The 23,205-nt window shown below is 46.8% G+C and overlaps 1 protein-coding gene across 2 annotated transcripts in view; it reads right to left on the reverse strand.

Moving 5' to 3' along the window:
- Positions 1-6,882: 6,882 nt before the first annotated feature.
- Positions 6,883-23,205, reverse strand: part of LOC114607579 (D-serine dehydratase-like) — a 33,902-nt gene continuing 17,579 nt past the window's right edge. For both annotated transcript variants that reach the window (XM_028750905.2, XM_028750906.2), the window contains 4 exons: positions 17,557-17,678; positions 14,761-14,950; positions 12,488-12,593; positions 6,883-9,434 (listed from right to left, as the gene is read on the reverse strand). In XM_028750905.2, coding sequence (XP_028606738.2) covers positions 9,345-9,434; positions 12,488-12,593; positions 14,761-14,950; positions 17,557-17,678 — 508 coding nt within the window. In that variant the 3' untranslated portion in view covers positions 6,883-9,344. The remainder of the gene's footprint in view (positions 9,435-12,487; positions 12,594-14,760; positions 14,951-17,556; positions 17,679-23,205) is intronic.

The following is a 23,205-nucleotide window of genomic DNA, read 5'->3' on the forward strand; positions in this document are numbered from 1 at the left end:
GGTTCAGAACGGACCTCCGGAACGAATTAAGTACTTAACCCGAGGTACCACTGTATTTGATTCTATATTTCCTGTCTAATAATAATAATAATAATAATAATAATAATAATAATAATAATAATATATTTTATTTATACCCCGCCCACTCTGAGCGGCTTCCAACAAAAGATTAAAAATACATTAAAACATCAGTCATTAAAAACTTCCCTAAACAAGGCTGCCTTCAGATGTCTTCTAAACGTCAGATAGTTGTTTATTTCTTTGACATCTGATGGGAGGGCGTTCCACAGGGCGGGTGCCACCACTGAGAAGGCCCTCTGCCTGGTTCCCTGCAGCTGGACCTCAGTATCTGGGCTGGACGATGGGGGTGGAGACCCTCCTTCAGCTCTACTGGACTGAGGCCATTTAGGGCTTTCAAGGTCAGCACCAACACTTTGAATTGTGCTCGGAAACGTACTGGGAGCCATTGTAGGTCTTTCAAGACTGGTGTTATATGGTCTCGGTGGCCACTCCCAGTCACCAGTCTTGCTTCCTCATTCTGGATTAGTTGTAGTTTCCAGGTCACCTTCAAAGGTAGCCCCACATAGAGCACATTGCAGTACTCCAAGCGGGAGATAACCAGAGCATGCACCACTCTGGAGAGACAGTCCGCGGGCAGGTAGGGTCTCATCCTGTGTACCAGATGGAGCTGGTAGACAGCTGCCCTGGACACAGAATTGACCTGCACCTCCATGGACAGCTGCGAGTCCAAAATGACTCCCAGGCTGCGCACCTGGTCCTTCAGGGGCACAGTTACCCCATTCAGGACCAGGGAGTCCCCCACTCCTCCCCGCCCCCTGTCCCCCAACAACATTACTTCCGCCTTATCGGGATTCAACATCAAGACCCAGGAAGCCTGTGTGTAGCAACGGCAGCGTTAAAGACCCTGGTGTGTGCCCCTTGTCTTCCACGTTACTTTGCTGGTCCACCCCAATCCCCAAATACCTGATTCTCCTGTTTTGCAGACCTGCTCTGATTTTGCAGGGGCCGCCAGCTGGGGGTGTGTATTTGCATGTTTGCACTCTGAATGCAGGTTCAGCCCCCCAAAAAGTTCCCATGTGATGGGGAACCTGCTTTAAAGCCTGAAGCACCAGTTGCCTCCCAGGGTCACCACAAATTGACGATGAGCGTTCTGCAAACTCAGCAGTTGGGGCTGGAGAAAATTGCCGTGGATCTTGTAAGAGACCTGGGCTGGCCAGATCTTATTTTGGGGTTTAGGGCGTGGGTGGGTAACCTCCCAGGAGGACCGCATGTCAGAGGTGGGCGGGGCCAGAAGGAAAAAGTAGGCGGAGCACCAGGTACGATTCTTCCCTTTGTACAGCAGGCTTTATTATGGCCACACAAAAGCGAAGAGTCTTGTGCACACAGCTCAACTACATCACCACTCTGGTTAACAACAATCCTATTATTCTGGGTAGATTACAGAAGGGCCATGCAATAAATAGGGAAATCCAAATTTTCTCATTGGTATTCTGTTTTTTAAAAACAGCATTTTTAGAGCCGGTTATTTTACTAGGGACACGGGTGGCGCTGTGGGTTAAACCACAGAGCCTAGGACTTGCCGATCAGAAGGTCGGCGGTTCGAATACCCACGACGGGGTGAGCTCCCGTTGCTCGGTCCCTGCTCCTGCCCACCTAGCAGTTCGAAAGCACATCAAAGTGCAAGTAGATCAATAGGTACCGCTCTGGCGGGAAGGTAAACGGCATTTCCGTGCGTTGCTCTGGTTCGCCAGAAGCAGCTTAGTCATGCTGGCCACATGACCCGGAAGCTGTACGCCGGCTTCCTCGGCCAATAAAGCGAGATGAGCGCCGCAACCCCAGAGTCGGTCACGACTGGACCTAATGGTCAGGGGTCCCTTTAAAAGGTAAAGGTACCCCTGCCCGTACGGGCCAGTCTTGACAGACTCTAGGGTTGTGCGCCCATCTCACTCAAGAGGCCGGGGGCCAGCGCTGTCCGGAGACACTTCTGGGTCACGTGGCCAGCGTGACAAAGCTGCATCTGGCGAGCCAGAGCCGCACACAGAAACGCCGTTTACCTTCCCGCTAGTAAGCGGTCCCTATTTATCTACTTGCACCCGGGGGTGCTTTCGAACTGCTAGGTTGGCAGGCGCTGGGACCGAACGACGGGAGCGCACCCCGCCGCGGGGATTCGAACCGCCGACCATGCGATCGGCAAGTCCTAGGCGCTGAGGTTTTACCCACAGCGCCACCCGCGTCCCTAGGGGTCCCTTTACCTTTACCTATTTTACTAAATGCATGTGTGCTTCCTGAAGAAACCCCGGAGGCTGGATGGCCAATTGTCATGGATACTTTGGTTGAGATCCCTTCATAGTAGGGGTTTGGTCTAGATGACCATCAAGGTCCCTTTCAACTGTACAATTCTGTGATTCTGTGAAATGCAGTCCTGGATGGTGGCTCTAACAAGCTCACTTACAAAGGCATAGAATAGAATCATAGAATCATAGAGTTGGAATAGACCACAAGGGCCATCGAGTCCAACCCCCTGCCAAGCAGGAAACACCATCAGAGCACTCCTGACATATGGTTGTCAAGCCTCTGCTTAAAGACCTCCAAAGAAGGAGACTCCACCACACTCCTTGGCAGCAAATTCCACTGTCGAACAGCTCTTACTGTCAGGAAGTTCTTCCGAATGTTTAGGTGGAATCTTCTTTCTTGTAGTTTGGATCCATTGCTCCGTGTCCGCTTCTCTGGAGCAGCAGAAAACAACCTTTCTCCCTCCTCTATATGACATCCTTTTATATATTGGAACATGGCTATCATATCACCCCTTAACCTCCTCTTCTCCAGGCTAATGCAGATTCTGTACTTGTGGCCAATATCAGGCAGAAGACATTTTCCCCTGTCTGCTAATCTGCCCTAATACGGTGATCCAAGAGAGATTCCTGAAAATCTTTGTTGACACACAGAAGGAATACCTTGGTAGAAACAGCACAATTCTTTTTCTTGGGTCAAACAGGTGGCTTTGTGACAAAGGAAGTGCCTGTCTTTGCAAAGGCTGCAAAGAAGATTAGAGACAGATTCATAGTGTTGCTGCAAATTGTTTCATATGATCATAGCGCTGCAAACTTGGAAGGGACCCAGAGTCTTATCCGGTTCCCCCTCCTACAATGCAGGAAACGCAGCGAAGGTTTTTGTGACTCTGGGGTTTAATGTGAAGTCAAGTTAAGTGGGAAGCATATGAGGTGCTAGGGAAAGTGACTGTGGAGGCCAATTCTGGATCCACACATTTTTGTTAGGGATTGTAGGAAAAGACCTGCCAAGGAAACTAAAAAATATCTTCATGTACGCGACAACGGTGGCAAGAGTCTTAATAGCACAAGGATGGAAAAATGAAGACATCCCAACCAAAGATCCGGGGCAAGAGAAACTGATGCACTATGCAGAATTTGCAAAACCAACATATAAATTGCATGACAAGGATAACTGTGACTTTAAAGATGAACGGGAACCCTTCACAAAGTACTTAAAGAAACAACAAAATGAATTGATCTCCTTGGCAGGTTTTGAATAAACATACACAAACTTTTTATTGATTATATTTAGATAGATTAAAAAAAGCAGAGATATCACCTTGCCAACAAAGGCCCATATAGTTAAAGCTATGGTTTGCCCAGTAGTGATGTATGGAAGTGAGAGCTGGACCATAAAGAAGGCTGATCGCCAAAGAATGGATGCTTTTGAATTCTTGTGCTGGAGGAGACTCTTGAGAGTCCCATGGACTGCAAGAAGATCAAACCTCTCCATTCTGAAGGCAATCAGCCCTGAGTGCTCACTGGAAGGACAGATCCTGAAGCTGAGGCTCCAAGACTTTGGCCACCTCATGAGAAGAGAAGACTCCCTGGAAAAGACCCTGATGTTGGGAAAGATGGAGGACACAAGGAGAAGGAGACGACAGAGGACGAGATGGTTGGACAGTGTTCTCGAAGCTACTAGCATGAGTTTGAGCAAACTGCGGGAGGCAGTGGAAGACAGGAGTGCCTGGCGTGCTCTGGCCCATGGGGTCACGAAGACAATTCTGTGACATGCAGAGAATAACAAATGCTGAAAAACCAGAGAGAGGAGCTGAGGGAAGTCTGGGGTGTGTGTGTGTGTGGAAGGGTGGGGTTTTTCTTTTTTGGGGAGGGGGGGAGGGAAAAATGGGGAGGGGGGAAATGAACGAGGATGATATATTTTTGACCATTTGTTATGTTGAAATGCTTAATAAAAAATATTCCCAAAAAAAGTAAAGTGGTACCTCAGGTTACATACGCTTCAGGTTACATACGCTTCAGGTTACAGACTCCGCTAACCCAGAAATAGTGCTTCAGTTTAAGAACTGCTTCAGGATAGGAACAGAAATCGGGCTCTGGCGGCGCAGCAGCAGCAGCGGGAGGCCCCATTCACTAAAGTGGTGCTTTAGGTTAAGAACGGACCTCCGGAACGAATTAAGTACTTAACCCGAGGTACCACTGTAGTACCAAGCAAGGTGGACTTCTCGTTTCCTCGCAGCCCCTCTTTTCCAACGCCCCCCCCAAGTGTTTCCCAGGTACCTGCCCAGCCGCCCCCAATTCCAACCCGCAGGATTAACAAATGGTATATATTTTTCCGCTGCTGGGAAGAATAGGCAGGAGTTGTTGAGGCACTTCAAAGGAGGGTCATTGAGAAAGATCAGAGGCAGGCAGCTGTGTGGCCAGGCTCCCCCCCCCCCCCACTGGGAAGGAGAGAGCCCTAGAATTTTATGATCCCCTGGCCTTTAAAGTCCTGGGATCTTTGTGTTACGACCCTCGCACAGCCAGCGCTCTCCCTTGCTCTTCATCTTTCCGAAGCTGTCTGTTCAGAAGGGGTGGGTGTGTTTGGGGGGAATGGGGCGAGTGCGTAGGGCTCCCAGCCCCCCAAGTCCACAAAGCCAAAGAAATTGCAAGATGTCAGTCTATTTAACAACCATCACCTGGGTCTGGCTGCCACACATTTGCTCAGTGAGGAAGATATAAGAGGAATAACACGGTTACAGGTAGGTAGCCGTGTTGGTCTGCTGTAATCGAAACAAAACAAAAAAGTTCCTTCCAGTAGCACCTTGTTGTTGTTGTTGTTTAGTCGTTTAGTCGTGTCCGACTCTTCGTGACCCCCTGGACCAGAGCACGCCAGGCACCTCTGTCCTCCACTACCTCCCGCAGTTTGGTCAAACTCATGCTGGTAGCTTCGAGAACACTGTCCCACCATCTCGTCCTCTGTCGCCCCCTTCTCCTTGTGCCCTCCATCTTTCCCAACATCAGTGTCTTCTCGAGGGAGTCTTCTCTTCTCATGAGGTGGCCAAAGTATTGGAGCCTCAGCTTCAGGATCTGTCCTTCCAGTGAGCACTCAGGGTTGATTTCCTTCAGAATGGAGAGGTTTGGTCTTCTTGCAGTCCATGGGACTCTCAAGAGTCTCCTCCAGCACCATAATTCAAAAGCATCAATTCTTCAGCGATCAGCCTTCTTTATGGTCCAGCTCTCACTTCCATACACCTTAGAGACCAACTAAGTTTGTTATTGGTATGAGCTTTCATGTGCATGCAGACTTCTTCAGATAACTTCAGGAATAACACAGTTTCTTTTCGTTCAGGAGGAAGCAGAACATTTCTGCCTCATTAAAAGTCATTGATACCCCATATCTGATAGTGTTGTAGAAAAACGTTGGGGTTAGCTTTTGCTGTCCGACTCCCCAAGCAACTCCAAGTCCTCTAAGTCCTATGGTACCCTGTATTCCCACCCGGTCTCCCCTCCAAGTACTAACCAGACCTGACTCTGCTTAGCTTCTGGGATCAGACATATTCAGCATAGTCCTCACCTCCTTGAAAGGTGGAGGGAAGACTCTGTTGCAACAGAAAAAATAAAGATCTTTCCTCCTTCCTTCCTTCCTTCCTTCCTTCCTTCCTTCCTTCCTTCCTTCTACTGGTTTCTGCCTCCTCCTCCTCCTCCTTTGGCAATCCCTCATAGCCGAGTAAGATTGTCTTCCATAAACACGGTCTTAACAATGAGTCCGTAAGTGACTGTGGAGGCCAATTCTGGATCCACACTGGGGACATAGGTTTCCAGGTGGGAGTTGATCACGGTGTGGATTTGCCAAGCGTGCCTTCCTCTAAGCACGTTTCTCCCTTGCGTCCTGAGTTCGAGTGTCTTCAAAGCCCAGGACACCTTTGGTAAAGGCTGTTCTCCAACTGGAGCACTCACAGGCCAGTGTTTCCCAATTGTCGGTGTTTAAGAATATTTAGGAATAAAGGGACGCAGGTGGCGCTGTGGGTAAAACCTCAGCGCCTAGGACTTGCTGATCGTCAGGTCGGCGGTTCGAATCCCCGCGGCGGGGTGCGCTCCCGCTGCTCGGTCCCAGCGCCTGCCAACCTAGCAGTTCGAAAGCACCCCCGGGTGCAAGTAGATAAATAGGGACCGCTTACTAGCGGGAAGGTAAACGGCGTTTCCGTGTGCTGCGCTGGCTTGCCAGATGCAGCTTGTCACGCTGGCCACGTGACCCAGAAGTGTCTGCAGACAGCGCTGGCTCCCGGCCTATAGAGTGAGATGAGCGCACAACCCTAGAGTCTGGCAAGACTGGCCCGTACGGGCAGGGGTACCTTTACCTTTACCTAAGAATATTTAATCTCAGGTTAGGAGCTGATAAGCATCAAAAGCGATAGTTGTGGCACTCTGGTTTTCACAAAAGCCCTGTAATACCAACTACAACTTTTTAAACCTCTCAGTTCCCGGCGCTGAATCTTTCTATTATCTTTTACCAGTGACCAAGGGCTCCTTCCAGAAGAACCTGTTTATCAAGCACCCATCCTGCCTGGCACACACAAAGCTCACACAGATGTTAGATCATAGCCGCACTTTATTGATCATTTGTTCTGATCCGTTTACAGGAGTGGTTATGTTCATCTCATTTATTCACTTAACAAAATCTGTACCTTGCCTATTTGTAAACAAACCTCTGAGCCGTTCACTGCATTAAAATCATCCGTTAAAAAAAGTTTAAAACAAGGCATTAAAAACATTTTAAAAAATCATTACAGTTAACAGCAGGCTGAAAGGAGATTAAGACCTGTCACCATTTACGCATCTGGGCAGGCTTGCCTAACAAAAAATGTTTTAAGCAGGGGAAAACTATGCTGCGAAGGTTTCAATAGGCAGGGAGTTCCATAGGGTAGCTGCTCACGGACTTAAGATGTTTCTGGCTGCCCAGCTCACAGGGTGGATAAAAATAAATTGTTTTTGTTTTTGTTGTTGTTTTTAAAACAACAACAACCCAAAATCAGTTTTTAAAAAATTTAAATCAGTTTTTTCTTTTTTTAATCAGATTTTTAAAATAAAATGCTTCTGGAGGTAATATCTTTCTAAAGATAGTTTCCTACTGAAGTTACTTTATAGTCCAAAGGCTATTCATCAGGAAATAAGGATTTGTTTAAAGTTTTTCATGTGTGTTAAAACCCAGTCTAAGTGTGTGTGTTTTTAAATTGTTTAACCACATCAGTTGGCAAACATGGATACAGATGCTATAATGTTACTGTCTTAGTTAAATAAATTGTTTAAATTGTTATTAAGGAAATGATTGTTTTTCTCCTTCCAATAAAGTACAGCAGCAAAGTTGTCCAAATATAGTTAAACCTCACCATAATTTCATAATTATCAGCCTATGTATTTCTAATAGTATACCCAAATCAGTAAGTTTTGACATAATTGTGAAAACGACTCTGAAATTTTTATTATTCCAAAAGTGAAACCTTAATCTGGTTGTCAATATTAGGACGATACCAGCCAGAAAGAGTCTTTCTGTTAAAAAAGAGAGATTTGAATCAAGTCTTACTGACTAGTGATTTAAAATCGTGATTTAAATCGATTCGATTTAAATCAAATCCACCCTGCCAGTTCACCCCCATTCATTCACATATATTCATTCGAAATAAGATGGGGTATGTACTCTTTTTCATTACTGTTTGTATCACAGTTTATAATTTTTGCAAAGTGATATGTCATGCAGGTCATCATCGTCTGTAAAATTTTATTTTCAGTTTATGAAACAATTCTATATTCTCCCACCACGCTGACGAAGACCTACGAAACAGCAGTCAAAATCCGGAATCTCTGTTCAGTGTTGGACATTATATTTGCTGAATACACAAAGCTTCACAGCTTATCTTTCATCGTACAAAGTTGGGTACCTCTCTTCATTTAAAGACTTTCAGAGACTTTGAGCCTAAGATTTCATTTTGAACTTGTTATTGTTTGAAGGAATTCTATAAAGATGGTCTATTACGCACCGTATTTTTCGCTCCATAAGACTCACTTTTTTCTTCCTAAAAAGTAAGGGGAAATACCTGTGTGTCTTATGGAGCAAATGCGTGGTCCCTGGAGCCAAATTGCCCAGGGGCAAAAAGCAGATCATGGTTTTTTTTTGAAAGGGGGGAGGGGGTGTTGAAAGGAAGCAGCTGATCATTTGCCGGTCGGGGAGAGAGATAAGGGAAGCTAGAGATAAAGGAGGCTGCCTGGGAGGTGGGAGGTAAAGACAGCCAACTTGCAAAGAGGGGAAACAGGAAGACTAAAGCAATGAGGAGAGAAATTAGAAGAAAAGGAGGAGCAAGAAACTCCTCCAGCTAAGGAAAAGACACTAAGGCAAACAAGAGGGAAGGGAGTGTTGAAAGGAAGCAGCTGATCGGGAAGCGATCGGGGAGGGAGATAAGGGAGGCTAGCGATAAAGGAGGCTGCCTGGGAGCGGGGAGGTAAAAGCCCACAGAACCTCAGGATTTTTGCATTGGGTCACCCCCAATTCACCATCAGATCACATAGCATGTCCATGGCTACAGCCTGCACCAAAAAAATCATGCACCCACTGTTTTGTGGGGCCGCAATGGAGCAAAAGTGTGGTTACAAAGCACGGATCCACATGGATTCTCAGGATTTTTGCATTGGGCTACCCCAAACTCACCATCAGATCACATGTCTGTGGCCACAGCACCAACCACAAAAATCATACATCCACTGTTTCGTTCAGAATATTCTTTTTCTTGTTTTCCTCCTCTAAAAACTAGGTGCGTCTTATGGTTGGGTGCATCTTATGGAGTGAAAAATACGGTATGTATATTGCCTAAACATTGTTGACAAAGCTCACCTCCAACTGTTGCAGATTTTTCTTGAGGAATGCAGAAAAAAGCTTCATAGTTTTACTGAACTCGTCCCGTGAGGCCCGAGTTCGAAAGGCGCTTTGCACACCTTCCGGATCATAAAGGCAGTTCCCATCTCTATTCCGGCTCGGGAGTCTTTCCTCGCCTCCTCGTCTTCCTACCAGCCTCTGACTGGCTTCCAAGTAGCGACCACACGCCCCTCGCTGTGGACGTAGTAGACAGGGTGCATGGCAGCAGTGGCGCAGGCCTGTCGGGGACACAAGAGTTGTTAAAAAGCCAGGAGCTGAAGAAAATGTTTAAAAGGACATTTCTAAAAAAAACCATGGTCTGAAGCTCAACATCAAAAAAACGAAGATCATGGCCACTGGTCCCATCACCTCCTGGCAAATAGAAGGGGAAGAAATGGAGGCAGTGAGAGATTTTACTTTCTTGGGCTCCATGATCACTGCAGATGGTGACAGCAGTCACAAAATTAAAAGACGCCTGCTTCTTGGGAGAAAAGCAATGACAAACCTAGACAGCATCTTAAAAAGCAGAGACATCACCTTGCCGACAAAGGTCCGTATAGTTAAAGCGATGGTTTGCCCAGTAGTGATGTATGGAAGTGAGAGCTGGACCATAAAGAAGGCTGATCGCCGAAGAATGGATGCTTTTGAATTCTGGTGCTGGAGGAGACTCTTGAGAGTCCCATGGACTGCAAGAAGATCCAACCTCTCCATTCTTAAGGAAATCAGCCCTGAGTGCTCACTGGAAGGACAGATCCTGAAGCTGAGGCTCCAAGACTTTGGCCACCTCATGAGAAGAGAAGACTCCCTGGAAAAGACCCTGATGTTGGGAAAGATGGAGGGCACAAGGAGAAGGGGACGACAGAGGACGAGATGGTGGGACAGTGTTCTCGAAGCTACCAGCATGAGTTTGACCAAACTGCGGGAGGCAGTGGAAGACAGGAGTGCCTGGCGTGCTCTGGTCCAGGGGGTCACGAAGAGTCGGACAATAATAAACAGCTAAACAACAACAACAAAACCAGAAGCATTTCTGTTAGGGATTGTAGGACACGACATGCCAAGAAAAAGCAAGGAACCTACCGTATTTATGTACGCTACAGCAGCGGCAAGAGTCTTGATAGCACAAGGATGGAAGAACGAGGAAACCCCGACGAAAGAACAGCGGCAAGAAAAATTGATGAACTATGTGGAACTGGTGAAATTGACAAACAAACTGTGAGATAAGGACAACTTTGACTTCAAAGAAGAATGGGAGCTTTTTACAAATGACTTAAAAAGACAACAGAATGAATTGGACTCCTTGGCAGGTTTTGAACAAACATACACAGATTTATGGACCGTTAACACAGTACAGTGGTGCCTCGCAAGACGAAATTAATCCGTTCCGCGAGTCTCTTCGTCTTGCGGTTTTTTTCGTCTTGCGCAGCACGGCTATTAGCGGCTTAGCGGCTATTAGCGGCTTAGCGGCTATTAACGGCTTAGCGGCTTTAAGAAAAAGGAAACAAACTCGCAAGAACTCGCAAGATGTTTCGTCTTGTGAAGCAAGCCCATAGGGAAATTTGTCTTGTGGAACGACTCAAAAAACGGAAAACCCTTTCGTCTAGCGAGTTTTTCGTCTTGCGAGGCATTCGTCTTGCGGGGCACCACTGTAGACAGATAATATAAGGATTTATACAGTTTTACAGTATGCAGAGAATATGTGGTGAGAAATCAGAGAGAGAAGCTGAGGGAAGTCGGGGGGGGGGGAGGGTTTGATTCGGAGGTGGGGAGAAAGGGGAAAAAAAATAACAAATATGACATGTTTCGATATTTTGTTATGTTGAAATTGTTAATAAAAAAAACCTTTTAAAAAAAATAATCCAGAAGCTATTTTGTTAGGCATTACAGGTCAAGACTTGCCAAAAGAATAGAAGTTATTTATGTGTGCGACAACAGCAGCTAGGATTTTACTAGCCCCCCAAAAATGGAAAGATGACAAGACTCCAATGAAAGAAGACTGGCAAGAAAAACGGATGGAATATGCTGAAATGGCGAAGCTAAGAGCAAAACTTAGAGATAAGGACAGCGGTATGCAACCTAAGGCCTGGGGGACGAATCTGGCCCAAATCGCCTTCTCAATCCTGCCCGCAGATGGTCTGGGAATCAGTGTGTTTTTACATGAGTAGAATGTGTGCTTTTATTTAAAATGCATCTCTGGGTTATTTGTAGGGCATAGGAATTCGTTCATTTCCCCCCAAAAAATATAGCCCGGCCCACCACATGGTTTGAGGGACAGTGTACCGGCACACAGCTGGAAAAGGTTGCTGAACCCTGAATAAGGACAATAGAGATTTTAAAAAAGACTGGGAACCATTTATGTTGTACCTACAGAAAAACCGTAAAGGGTTTGAGTAAACACTACCAATTAACAACGTAGAAATTAAGGTGTAAGAATGGGAAAATAATAAAGTGCAAGAGGAAATGTGAAAATAAGTAGGGTATAAAAATGTGAAGAATGTAAGAATATTTAAGTTAAAAAGGTAACGGTAAAGGTACCCCTGCCCGTACGGGCCAGTCTTGCCAGACTCTAGGGTTGTGCGCCCATCTCACTCTAGAGGCCGGGAGCCAGCGCTGTCCACAGACACTTCCGGGTCACGTTCCCAGCGTGACAAAGCTGCATCTGGCGAGCCAGAGCCGCACACGGAAACGCCGTTTACCTTCCCGCCAGTAAGCGGTCCCTATTTATCTACTTGCACCCGGGGGTGCTTTCGAACTGCTAGGTTGGCAGGCGCTGGGACCGAGCAGCGGGAGCGCACCCCGCCGCGGGGATTCGAACCGCCGACCTTTCGATCGGCAAGCCCTAGGCGCTGAGGCTTTTACCCACAGCGCCACCCGCGTCCCTGAATATTTAAGTTAAAGACTGCATATTAAAGTAAAATAAAACAAGCAGGGATAAGCAAACGTTCAAAGAACCAGAAAAGGAAGTTGAGGGAAGTCGTGAGGGTTTTTTGGGGGGGAATTTATATCCTATTTTGTTTTTGAGATAATGTTGATTGTAATGATGATAAAATGATGAAAAAACTCAATAATTATTCACCCCCCCAAAAAGAGTTGTGTGTGTGTGTGTGTGTGCAAGAGAGAGAGGATCAAGAGGGAAGACCACACACACACACACACACACACACACACACACACACAGAGGCACAGAGGGAAAGGCACTCTGAACATGGGCAGAGACGCTCTTCCCTCCAGCAAAGCTGAAGGCACGCCAGCGTCTCAGCGCGCAAATGCTCTCCAGTGCACAAGCCGTACTTACGTGATAAGGGATCAGTGCCAGGAGGCTGCCCAGGGGGAACTGGGCAAAATCCAGCTTGCCTGCCACGGGTTCGATTCTGCCGTGCTCCTGGGTCATCCCGACCAACCTGCAGAGGGAAAAGAGAGATCTGTAAGCCCGTTGGGATTTGCTTCAGAGTCTCTGGTCCCCCCCGACCCTGCCTCAGGTTGCCTATTGACGTCAGGCCGGCGCCGCAAAGAGAACAGGGAAAACGTCTGCCTGAAGTCCAGTGGCAGGGAGTTCCGGGGGTTAGATGCTGCCACATGAAAATAGCCATCTCATGAAGATTGGAAGATAGTTTAAAAAATTATTTAGAGAAATATTGTAAAAATAATGAGTGCTAGAAAAATGCTGGAAGGAAACTATTTGGCTTTAGTAGAAATGCTATAAGGAGTTATGTACAAATAAGTTTTAAGTTTTAGGGCTTTTTACGGTAAGATAAGGTTAAAATAAATTAAGATAACTAAAGGGCAGAATATAGTGAAAGATGGAAAGGATTTGCTGAGATAATTATTAGTTAGAATACAAAAAAGGGAGGTGTGAGGAGGTTGATGAAACAAGTTAATGAAAGACAAAGATATGGGAATATTGGATTTGTTTTTAATTCTTTTTTTGTGCTTTTGTTTTTGGTTCTGATGTATTGTGTGTTTTGTACTCTTTTTTTTTTTTGACTTGTATTGTTTAATTTCTTTTTTCTCTTTTTCCTTTTCCTTTTTCCCCCTGTAATTTTAAATTGTCAATAAATATCATTTTTTTAAAAAAGAAAGAAAATAGCCATCTCATGGGTGTGAGGCGAACATGGCATCCGTAAGGTGCCAGCCGTATTTGGGAGGACGGTGTACAATTCTGGCCGCCTCACCTCAGAGAGGAGATGGCCAAGTTGGGAAAAGGTTCAGAAATGGCTGCCAAAATTATTGAGGGGTTTTAGAGACTCCCCGGTGCAGTGTTTCGGACTCTTTCGTTTAGAGAAAAGGCAAGTAAAAGGCGAAATGGGAGACATTTACAGTAGTACCTCAGGTTACAGACGCTTCAAGTTACAGACTCCGCTAACCCAGAAATAGTACCTCGGGTTAAGAACTTTGCTTCAGGATGAGAACAGAAATTGCGCTCCGGCGGCGTGGCGGCAGCAGGAGGCCCCATTAGCTAAAGTGGTGCTTCAGGTTAAGAACAGTTTCAGGTTAAGAACACACCTCCGGAACGAATTAAGTACTTAACCCGAGGTACCACTGTAGTGATGTATGGAAGTGAGGGCTGGACCATAAAGAAGGCTGATCGCCGGAGAATGGATGCTTTTGAATTCTGGTGCTGGAGGAGACTCTTGAGAGTCCCATGGACTGCAAGAAGATCAAACCTCTCCATTCTGAAGGAAATCAGCCCTGAGTGCTCACTGGAAGGACAGATCCTGAAGCCGAGGTACCACTGTATAAAAAAAATATTCCCTGGAAAACCTACGATTTACTGCCAAATCGGAACAAACGTTTGACGCTTGTTATGATTCAGGAGCAAATTTGTGGGTTTTCCTACGGAAAGAGGCAAGACAAAAGGAAGGCATTTCTGAACTGTGCCCAGAAATCGTGGGACAAATGGAAAAAATTGTGGGACGACATGATAATAATAATAATAATAATAATAATAATAATAATAATAATAATAATAATAATATTTATTTATACCCTGCCCTCCCTGGCTAGAGCCGGGCTCAAGGCGGCTAACACCAGTAAGATTATAGTAAAAACATAATAGGAACAGAAACCAATTTAAAATGCAGGTTTAAAATGCAGTTTAAAATGCAGCCTCCTTTTAAAAGTAGCCCATAGATCAAAACCATAATGGGAGGGCAACATAAGGGTCAGAGTGAGTCCAAACCAAAGGCCAGGTGGAACAGCTCTGTCTTGCAGGCCCTGCGGAAAGATGTCAAGTCCCGCAGGGCCCTGGTCTCTTGTGACAAAGCGTTCCACCAGATTGGAGCCAGTACTGAAAAGGCCCTGGCCCTAGTTGAGACCAATCTAACCACCTTGTGACTTGGGACCTCCAAAATGTTGTCAGATAAGCCCTAAGACAGTATCCTGCTGAGACATATGACAGCAGTAGGCTATTGCCTGTATTCTGGGCTTCCCCAAGTCAGGATGCACGACTAGATGGGCCTTTGGTCAGATCCTGCAAGGCCCTTTGTAGGAAAGCCAAATTTTGGAGGCAGTTCCTTTTAAGATGTTGACAAGGCCAGGATCAACAGCACCAAAGCGAGCTCCATTTACTTGAGGTTGGGATGGCCTTCCACCAGGGCGTAGCCAGTCGGCAGCTGCCCCAGGCTGTGGAGACTCAGGCCGGTCCAGCCACAGTCCACCAGCATCTGGTTGCGGTGTGGGTAGTGGCCAATCACCCTGGTCAAGACCCGGACGGCGATGTCTTCCAGCTGGCAGGAGCCGATCATCATCTGCTGGGCATCTGGAAGGGAGAGAGGGAGGGGAAGTTTCTTACATAAATGAATTCAAATGAAATTGTTCTGGGGGCCACCACAGAAAAGGTCCCGCTGCTGGGAGACGGCGGCTGTGAGGGCTGCATTCCGTTCTGGGCAAGGTTCAGAGGGTCATAGGTCAGTGGCGGATGGGCCGTAGGTAATAGTGACCACCGAGATCTCTGTGAAAAGACCAATAGGTCCAGTCGTGGCCGACTGGGGTTGCGGTGCTCATCTCACTTTACTGGCCGAGGGAGCCAGCATACAGCTTCCGGGTTATGTGGCCAGCATGACTAAGCCGCTTCTGACGAACCAGAGGAGCGCATGGAAACGTCGTTTATCTTCCCGCCGGAGTGGTACCTATTTATCTACTTGCACATGACGTGCTTTCAAACTGCTAGGCTGGCAGGAGAAGGGACTGAGCAACGGGAGCTCACCCCGTTGCGGGGATTCGAACCCCCGTCCTTCTGATCGGCAAGTCCTAGGCTCTGTGGTTTAACCCACAGCGCCACCCGCGTCCCTTCCTGGACCCCTGGGGACCCCTCTCAGACACTGCGCCGCTCTTGTGACGCTGTGCCAAATGTCGCCAGCTCAAGGGGCCTCCCGGATCGCTCGGGCTGATTTATTCTTTCCCCACAGGGGGACAGATTCCCTCGCCACCCCTCTCCACCAGCATAGCTTTGGAACGAGCTCTGTGGGGGAAGAGAAACACATGGAAAGTGTTACTGGAAATGGAGGAGTAAATCTACATAAATTATGTGCGGGGGGGGGGGGGAGAGAGAAAGGGAGTGAACTTCAATTTCTGGTGGATCTTTCCAGCAAAAAAAACACCAAAACAGGTGGGTCTGGCATGCCATTCTTAACTTTTTCCATCTGCCTTTTTCAATGGGAAGCTTTCTGCATACAGAGCACAGCGGCAGAGTCGTCTCCAGTTAGAAAAACAGATCTCAGGAACTTCCTTTTTTTTAATTGATTTTAATTCGTTTTGCTACATCAAACATTAAAACAAACGAAAGAAACATACATAACACATACACACAAAAAAGAAATATATAAAAAAGAGAAATAATAATAAAGAAAACAAAAGAAAAAAACATCTCCTAACATAAGATACCAACAAATTAGGTTACATTTACTAAATAACACACAACACTAATTGACTTCCCTTCATCTCGGTTTCAAAATATATTATATGATTTTTTATCTGCAGTTTCTTTTCCTCAAAAAACTCTTTACATCACAAGTGTTATGTCACACCTACTGTGATTTTTAGATTTTTTACCTCTGTTTCCATGTATGTCATAAATTTATTCCATTCTTTGTTAAACTTTATGTCTTTTTGATTTCTTATTTTCTGTGTCATTTTTGCCAATTCTAAATAATCAAATAGTTTGGATTGCCACTCGTTTATAGTTGGGATTTTTGATGTCTTCCAATTCTGCGCTATTAGAGTTCTAGCAGCCACTGTCACGTACTGAAAGAGTGTTTGATCTTCCTTTTTTATTTCCTCTCCAATTATCCCCAGCAAAAAGGCTTCAGGTTTTTTTTATAAAGGTATATTTAAAGATTTTTTTTAGTTCGTTGTAAATAGATTCCCAGAAAGATCTCAGGAACTTCCACAGAGCAGCCCTCTCAGCCAGAGAGGACTTGGAAGGCTGCTGCAAGCCAGAGCCTGGCTAGCTTGCTGTTCTTTGCGGAGCTTGCCCTACCATAATGGCTTCTATTCCTCGCACGGAGCTGCCTGAGCTTTGAGATCTTCAGGGGGAGGCCCATCTCTCAGTCCTGCTGCCCCCCTCCCTGGCAAACTAGGTGGGCAGGGCCTTCTCAGTGGTGGCTCCCCCCAGGCAACTTTGGAACTCCCTGCCTAGGGAAGTGAGATTGGCTCTCTCCTCGATGTCTTTATTGTTATTTATACCCCGCCCATCTGGCTAGGCTTCCCCAGCCACTGTGGGCGGCTTCCAACAAAATATTAAAATACAGTGGTACCTCAGGTTAAGTACTTAATTCGTTCCAGAGGTCTGTACTTAACCTGAAGCACCACTTTAGCTAATGGGGCCTCCCACTGCTGCCGTGCTGCTGGAGCACAATTTCTGTTCTTATCCTGAAGCAAAGTTCTTATCCTGAAGCTCTATTTCTGGGTTAGCGGAGTCTGAAGCATATGTAGCCTGAAGGGTATGTACTCTGAGGTACCACTGTACCATAATACATCAAACATCAAAAGCTTCCCTAAACAGGGCTGCCTTCAGATGTCTTCTAAAAGTCTGGTAATTGTTGTTCTCTTTGACATCTGATGGGAGGGCGTTCCACAGGGTGGGCGCCACTACCGAGAAGGCCCTCTGCCTGCTTCCCTGCAGCTTTGCTTCTCGCAATGAGGGAACCGCCAAAAGGCCCTCGGAGCTGGACCTCAGTGTCTGGGCAGAACGATGGGGGTGGAGACGCTCCTTCAGGTATACAGGACCGAGGCCGTTTAGGGCTTTCAAGGTCAGCACCAACACTTTGAATTGTGCTTGGAAATGTACTGGAAGGAGCAGGTTGTGTCGCCCATCCAGAGCTACTGCCCCCTCCCCAAATACTCCATTTATCCCACGTGCCTTACCATAAAAGAGAAAGTTCCCAGGGTGGACTTCGCTGAGTTGGGCCATCTCAGGCACCGGGTGGCTGCAGGAGGGAGTGGAACCAATACTGCAGATGGAACAGGACACCCCGGCTTCTTTCAGCCTGGAAGAGATGAGAAAAAGTAAAATTATGGTTACCAGACGTCCCCGTTACCCGGGGACAGTCCCCAGATTCACAAATCTGTCCCCAGACAAAATCCGTCCCCGGATTTCATTGAATGTCCCCGGTTTTATATTTTAAGTGTTGTAGTTTTATTAGTAGGGAGTGAATGTTGCGTGATTGGTTCAACGGCACAAGACACGTCATATGGGGACTTCTGGAGAGGCAAAATGGCGGGCGCTATGGCAGTGAGCAGTTCCTGAAGCCAGCCAGAGCCAACTGCACTACCAAATAATATAATATTAATAATATTAATAATTTTTATTTATACCCTGCCCATCTGGCTGGGTCTCCCTGGGCGGCTTCCAACAAAGTACAGTCATACCTCGGGTTAAATACGCTTCAGGATAAGTATTTTCGGGTTGCGCTCTGCATTGATGAAAAGATTTAAGGATGCTAATGTTAATTTTTATAAGAACTGTGATTTGGAAAACCGTTAAAAGGATATGCATTGAAATTCAACCAAGGGGAAGCGAGGAAGTCACTTAACAATGTTAATAAGTATAATTTTTAATGAGGTTATGATTTTTGTTTGTTTTTTGTTTATAATTTTGCAAAAATCAATAAAAAAAATTAAATGTACAATGCAGAAGGATCTCAGAAGAGTGAGGGAAGATAATGTTGCAAAGCTATAAGGCTGGCGGTGGGGTGGAGTTGAGGAAAAACCATCTCTCCTTCCCCTTGACCCCTCCTTAAGTTTGCAAATGGATGTGAGATTCGAACTCGGGTCTTTGTGGCTCACATAAGCCTCTGCAGTGCACGGGGCAGGGGCTCCTTCTTCTAAAAGCAGGCAGTGTTTAAACCCTCTGAAAACCCTTCTTAGTAGTATGGAGGCAAAACCAGTTATTTTATTCTATTGGCAGCTGTGTAGGCGAGATGAGCCCAAGAGCCCAGAGGGCGCAAATGTTGGTAACTCGTTTCTGTGTCCCTGGATGGCCTTGCCTGCCCCCCAACTCCAGGGGCTGCTCCCCCCACCAAAAACTGCCTCTTTCCCCTCATTCACCATGTCTGTTTGTGACATCACAGGAAGTTGGTAAATGTCTATGACATCACAGGGAGCCTGTAGCCAATGGCCACAGCTGGGGAAACATCTGCACAGCCCTCACTGGCCTCACAATGGGGGGGCACCTCAGCAGTCATTTATTAAAAATGAGGTGTGCCCCCCCATTGTGAGGCCTGGGAGGGCTGTGCAGATGTTTCCCCAGCTGTGGCCATTGGCTACCAACTCCCTGTGATGTCACAAGGGGGTGCAGCCCCCTCTTCCTGTGACATCACTACTTAGAAATTTCCCCTATAATAAAAACATGGCACAAAACAGGGATTTATTTTCAGAAAAAGTTTATTTTGTAAAAAAATAGAAAGCCGTTTATTTAGAAAACAGGAGCTGTCTGGCTTATTTTTTTTAAAAGATATTTATTAGAATTTTACAAAATGAAAAAAGAAAAAAGAAAAATACAAAGTAAAAATAGATAAAAAACAATTCCATCTTTCCATCACTTTCTTTCATTTGCTTATTTCCCGGACCTCCTCACACCTCCCTTTTTGTATTCCAGTTCAATTTGTTAGTTCAGCAAATCCTTCCCCTCTTTGTTTATCCTAATCTTTAATCTTAAAATAATGTAACATTAAATTTTTGTCTGTTAATAGTCCATTTTTTTCATACTCCTTATAGCATTATAGCTAAAAACCACATAACTTTTCATCCAACATCATTCTAACATTCATTAATTTTACAATATTTCTGTAGGTAGTCTTTAAATTTCTTCCAATCTTCTTCCACCGACTCTTCTCCCTGGTCTCGGATTCTGCCGGTCATTTCTGCCAATTCCATGTAGTCCATCACTAGAGCTGTCTGGTTTAAGTCCTGCGGTTCTCTTCATGACTTTCATGGCTGGTCTCGGGGGAAACCTTGCCGGCTCTGGCCTTCCTGAAAGGCAATTTGTGGGGTCAGTGAAGCAGAAGATCTTCCCCATTGCATACTCCATGGTCAGCACTATCAAAACCCCAGAGAGATTTTTGGAAAAGATGTTGGCACCGCTAAAGGGACAGAACCCAGAAGGGAAAATAGGTTGGCTATTACCTGACTGAGATGCTTGTCACATATAAAACAGCCTTATTGGGATTCATTAATTTGAGTTATTGTAAATAGTTGCTTGTTTCTGGGTCTTTCTTAATAAGTTTTATTGGATTGGCTGCTTCTGGAACTGGATCTTTAATGGCTTTTAGTCAAATACAATAAATGATTTTTTGATGAAAAGGTGCTTTTTTCCTGAGATGATAACTTTCTCCCTGCATGTCACTCCTTGAAAATATTCCTGTGCATAGATGAGACTCACTTTCATTGTTCTGTTTATTTGTGTGTTTGACCAATGCTGTGTGGAGGGAAACGCAACCACTGTGCTGAAAAAATGCCCCCCTCCTGCCCCCCTGGGTATCTGGTGTGGCCTTCACAGATACTGGCACAAATTGGGGAGGGGGGTGTTATATATCTCCTTGGTCAAAAGCCAAGGAGCCAATGGCTGCTGAGCCGCGCCCCTCATTGTGAGGTCTGAGGGGTGATGGGGATGCCTCCCCAGATGCTGCCATTGTGAGGCCACAAAAACATTGGGCAGCTGAGAGGGTATAAATGCTGGCCAAGTCAAAGGCCGAGGCAGTTGCCTCAGTGGAGGCACTCAGCTCGGGTGGTCCCCTGCCCCGTGGGGCAAGCTGGCCGGAGGAAGGAGGCGATTGCCCGGCACTGGGATGCTGTGGAGCAAGGAGAAGGCAAGTTGAGGTTTACTTGCTGGTGGGATCGCACTTGAAGGTGGATGAAATTCAGCTCTGAAGCAGGGGGAGGTCTGGCAATGGACCTGGCGCGGCTGTTGGTGGTGGACGGATTGCCGGAAGGTTTGCATTCAGTGCCTGGTTGATGCCGCAAGGCTACAAGACTGGCCGAGGGGATGCAAGCGGGTTTGGAAGCCTAGTTTGTTTATTAACAGGCGGACAAGCCGAGGAGGGAAGCTGCCCCTTTGGCGGCGGGTGAGTGTCCCTAGGCGGATTCTGTGGTGAGGGAAAGTTGCCCATCGGCTTCTAGTGGTGGCGCCTAGGTGAAGCCAGGTTCACATTTGGGGATGTCAGCTGGCCGATCCATTTGTGAACGCTATCTGGTGACATTCACCTGTGTCTTTGGCCCTCAACCTAAGGTCAACAGACCTACCTTTTGAGAATGTCAGCTTGCTGACATTCGTAGAGCTCTTGACCCTACGTCGACGGCCAAAGCGAGGAGGGCAACTACCCGGCACAGCCCTAGAGGTGGAAAGCAGGGGAACCGGTGTAGTCCCATGTGGATCTACCGCTTCAAACTGGTGAACCTCCACTTCTGCAACCTGCCTGGACGGGGCAGGCCAGTCAGGGATGAAGTTGTCAGACCAAAGCCTGTGGAAGAGTCTGGGTGGACGCTGTGATAGTCGCCATCCCATCAACGTGTTTGCCTTTGCCTTTCAGGGACATCCAATGCCGGCGAGGTTTTCCCCAAGACCAGATGGTGGCGGCAAGCTAGCAAGCGGAAGGAGGCGATCGCCTGGCGTTGGGATGCTGTGGAGCAAGGAGAAGGCAAGTTCCAGTTGACTTGCTAGTGGGATCGCTACCTGAAGGCGGCCGATATTCAGCTCTGAAGCTGGCTTACGCCTGGCGATGGACCTGGCCAGGCTGTTGGTGGTGGATGGATGCCGGAAGAGTTTGCATTCAGGCTAGTGGATGCCGCGAGGCTACGCCTGTCAAAATGGATGCAAACTGTGGTTTGGAAGTCTAGTTTATTAAGGCAGCCAAACCGAGGAGGGAAGCTGCCGCGAGGGCAGCGGGTGAATGCCCCTAGGCAGAAACCAGTTGTGATTTGCATTTGCATTTAAATGATGTCAGTGGACGCCCTAAGCTGAAGCTGGCTGATATTTGCAGGTGTGACCAGCTGGTAGTGAGGAGGTGAAGTTGCCCGTTCGGCAGCTCGTGGAGGCGTCTAGGTGAAGCCTGTGTTCACAAATAGACGCCAACCGAGGCCGCAAGGCTGATGAAGCTGGCTGCTATTGTGGACATGGCTGGCATTCACCCGTGTCTTTGGTCCATCCATTTAATGACAAAAGGCCTAGGCCTCTTGACATTAAACGGATGGCCAAATCGAGGAGGGAAGATGTCCGGCACAGCCATGGAGGTGCTCAACTGGAGCCAGCGGACTTCACAAATAGACGCCAGCGGAGGCTGCAAGTCTGATGAAGCTGGCTGCTATCTGTGAACGAAAACTGGTTTTCCTTCATCTCCGGGAGCCTGCCCATTGCGCAGGCCTGCCAGGGGTGAAGTTGCCAGGCGGAAGCCAGGGGAGTCTGGGTTGACGCTGTCAGATGGTGGCCACCCCACTCATCTGTTTGCCTTTGCCTTTCAGGAACAGCCAGAGCCGGCAAGGTTTCCCCCAAGACCAGCCGTGAAAGTCATGAAGAGAACCGCAGGACTTAAGCCAGACAGCTCCTGTTTTCTAAATAAGCGGCTTTCTAATTTTTTACAAAATAAACGTTTTCTGAAAAGAAATCCCTGTTTTGTGCCATGTTTTTATTCTATGGGAAATCTCTAAGTAGTGATGTCACAGGAAGAGGGGGCTGCACCCCCTTGTGACATCACAGGGAGTTGGTAACCAATGGCCACAGCTGGGGAAACATCTGCACAGCCCTCCCAGGCCTCACAATGAGGGGGGACACACCTCATTTTTAATGACTGCTGAGGTGCCCCCCCATTGTGAGGCCAGTGAGGGCTGTGCAGATGTTTCCCCATGGCGACAGACTCCCTGTGATGTCATAGACATCTACCAACTTCCTGTGATGTCACAAACGGACATGGCGAATGAGGGGAAAGAGGCAGTTTCTGGAGGGGGGGAGCAGCCCTAGTAGTTTGGGGGCAGGCAGGGCCACCCTGGGCACAGAAATGAGTTGCCAACATTTGCGCCCTCTGGGCTCTTGGGCTCATCTCGCCTTCGCAGAGGCCAAGAAAATAAAAAGAAATCACAACTGCTTTTGTCACCCCAACCTTATTGGGGACGCCCCAATAAGGGGCGTGAATTCAGAGAGAAATGTTATGTAAAATAACCCCACAGTGCAAGCAAACCTTCCAAGTGCTCCTATTTTGCAGGGACAGTTGCCCAACCACCTAAGCCAGGCAGCTTCAGTTTTCTAAATAAATAAATAAATGCCTTTCTAATTTTTGTTTTTTAAATAAAGGTCTTTTTGAATACCAATATTTTGTGCCATGTTCATTGTATGGGAAATCAAAGTCTGGAGTAAAATAAAGGGGGGAAATAATTAATAATAATACCTCAGCTCCAAAAACTAATGGTCTTGGAGCACTCCAAAAACTAACAAGTTTAGGGGAAATCTCGTAGTCCAGTAAGATTGTCTTCCGTAAACACGGTTTTAACAATGAGTCTGTAAGCGACTGTGGAGGCCAATTCTGG

This window comes from Podarcis muralis, chromosome 12 (genome assembly GCF_964188315.1).
Source record: "Podarcis muralis chromosome 12, rPodMur119.hap1.1, whole genome shotgun sequence".
Classification (NCBI taxonomy): domain Eukaryota; kingdom Metazoa; phylum Chordata; class Lepidosauria; order Squamata; family Lacertidae; genus Podarcis; species Podarcis muralis.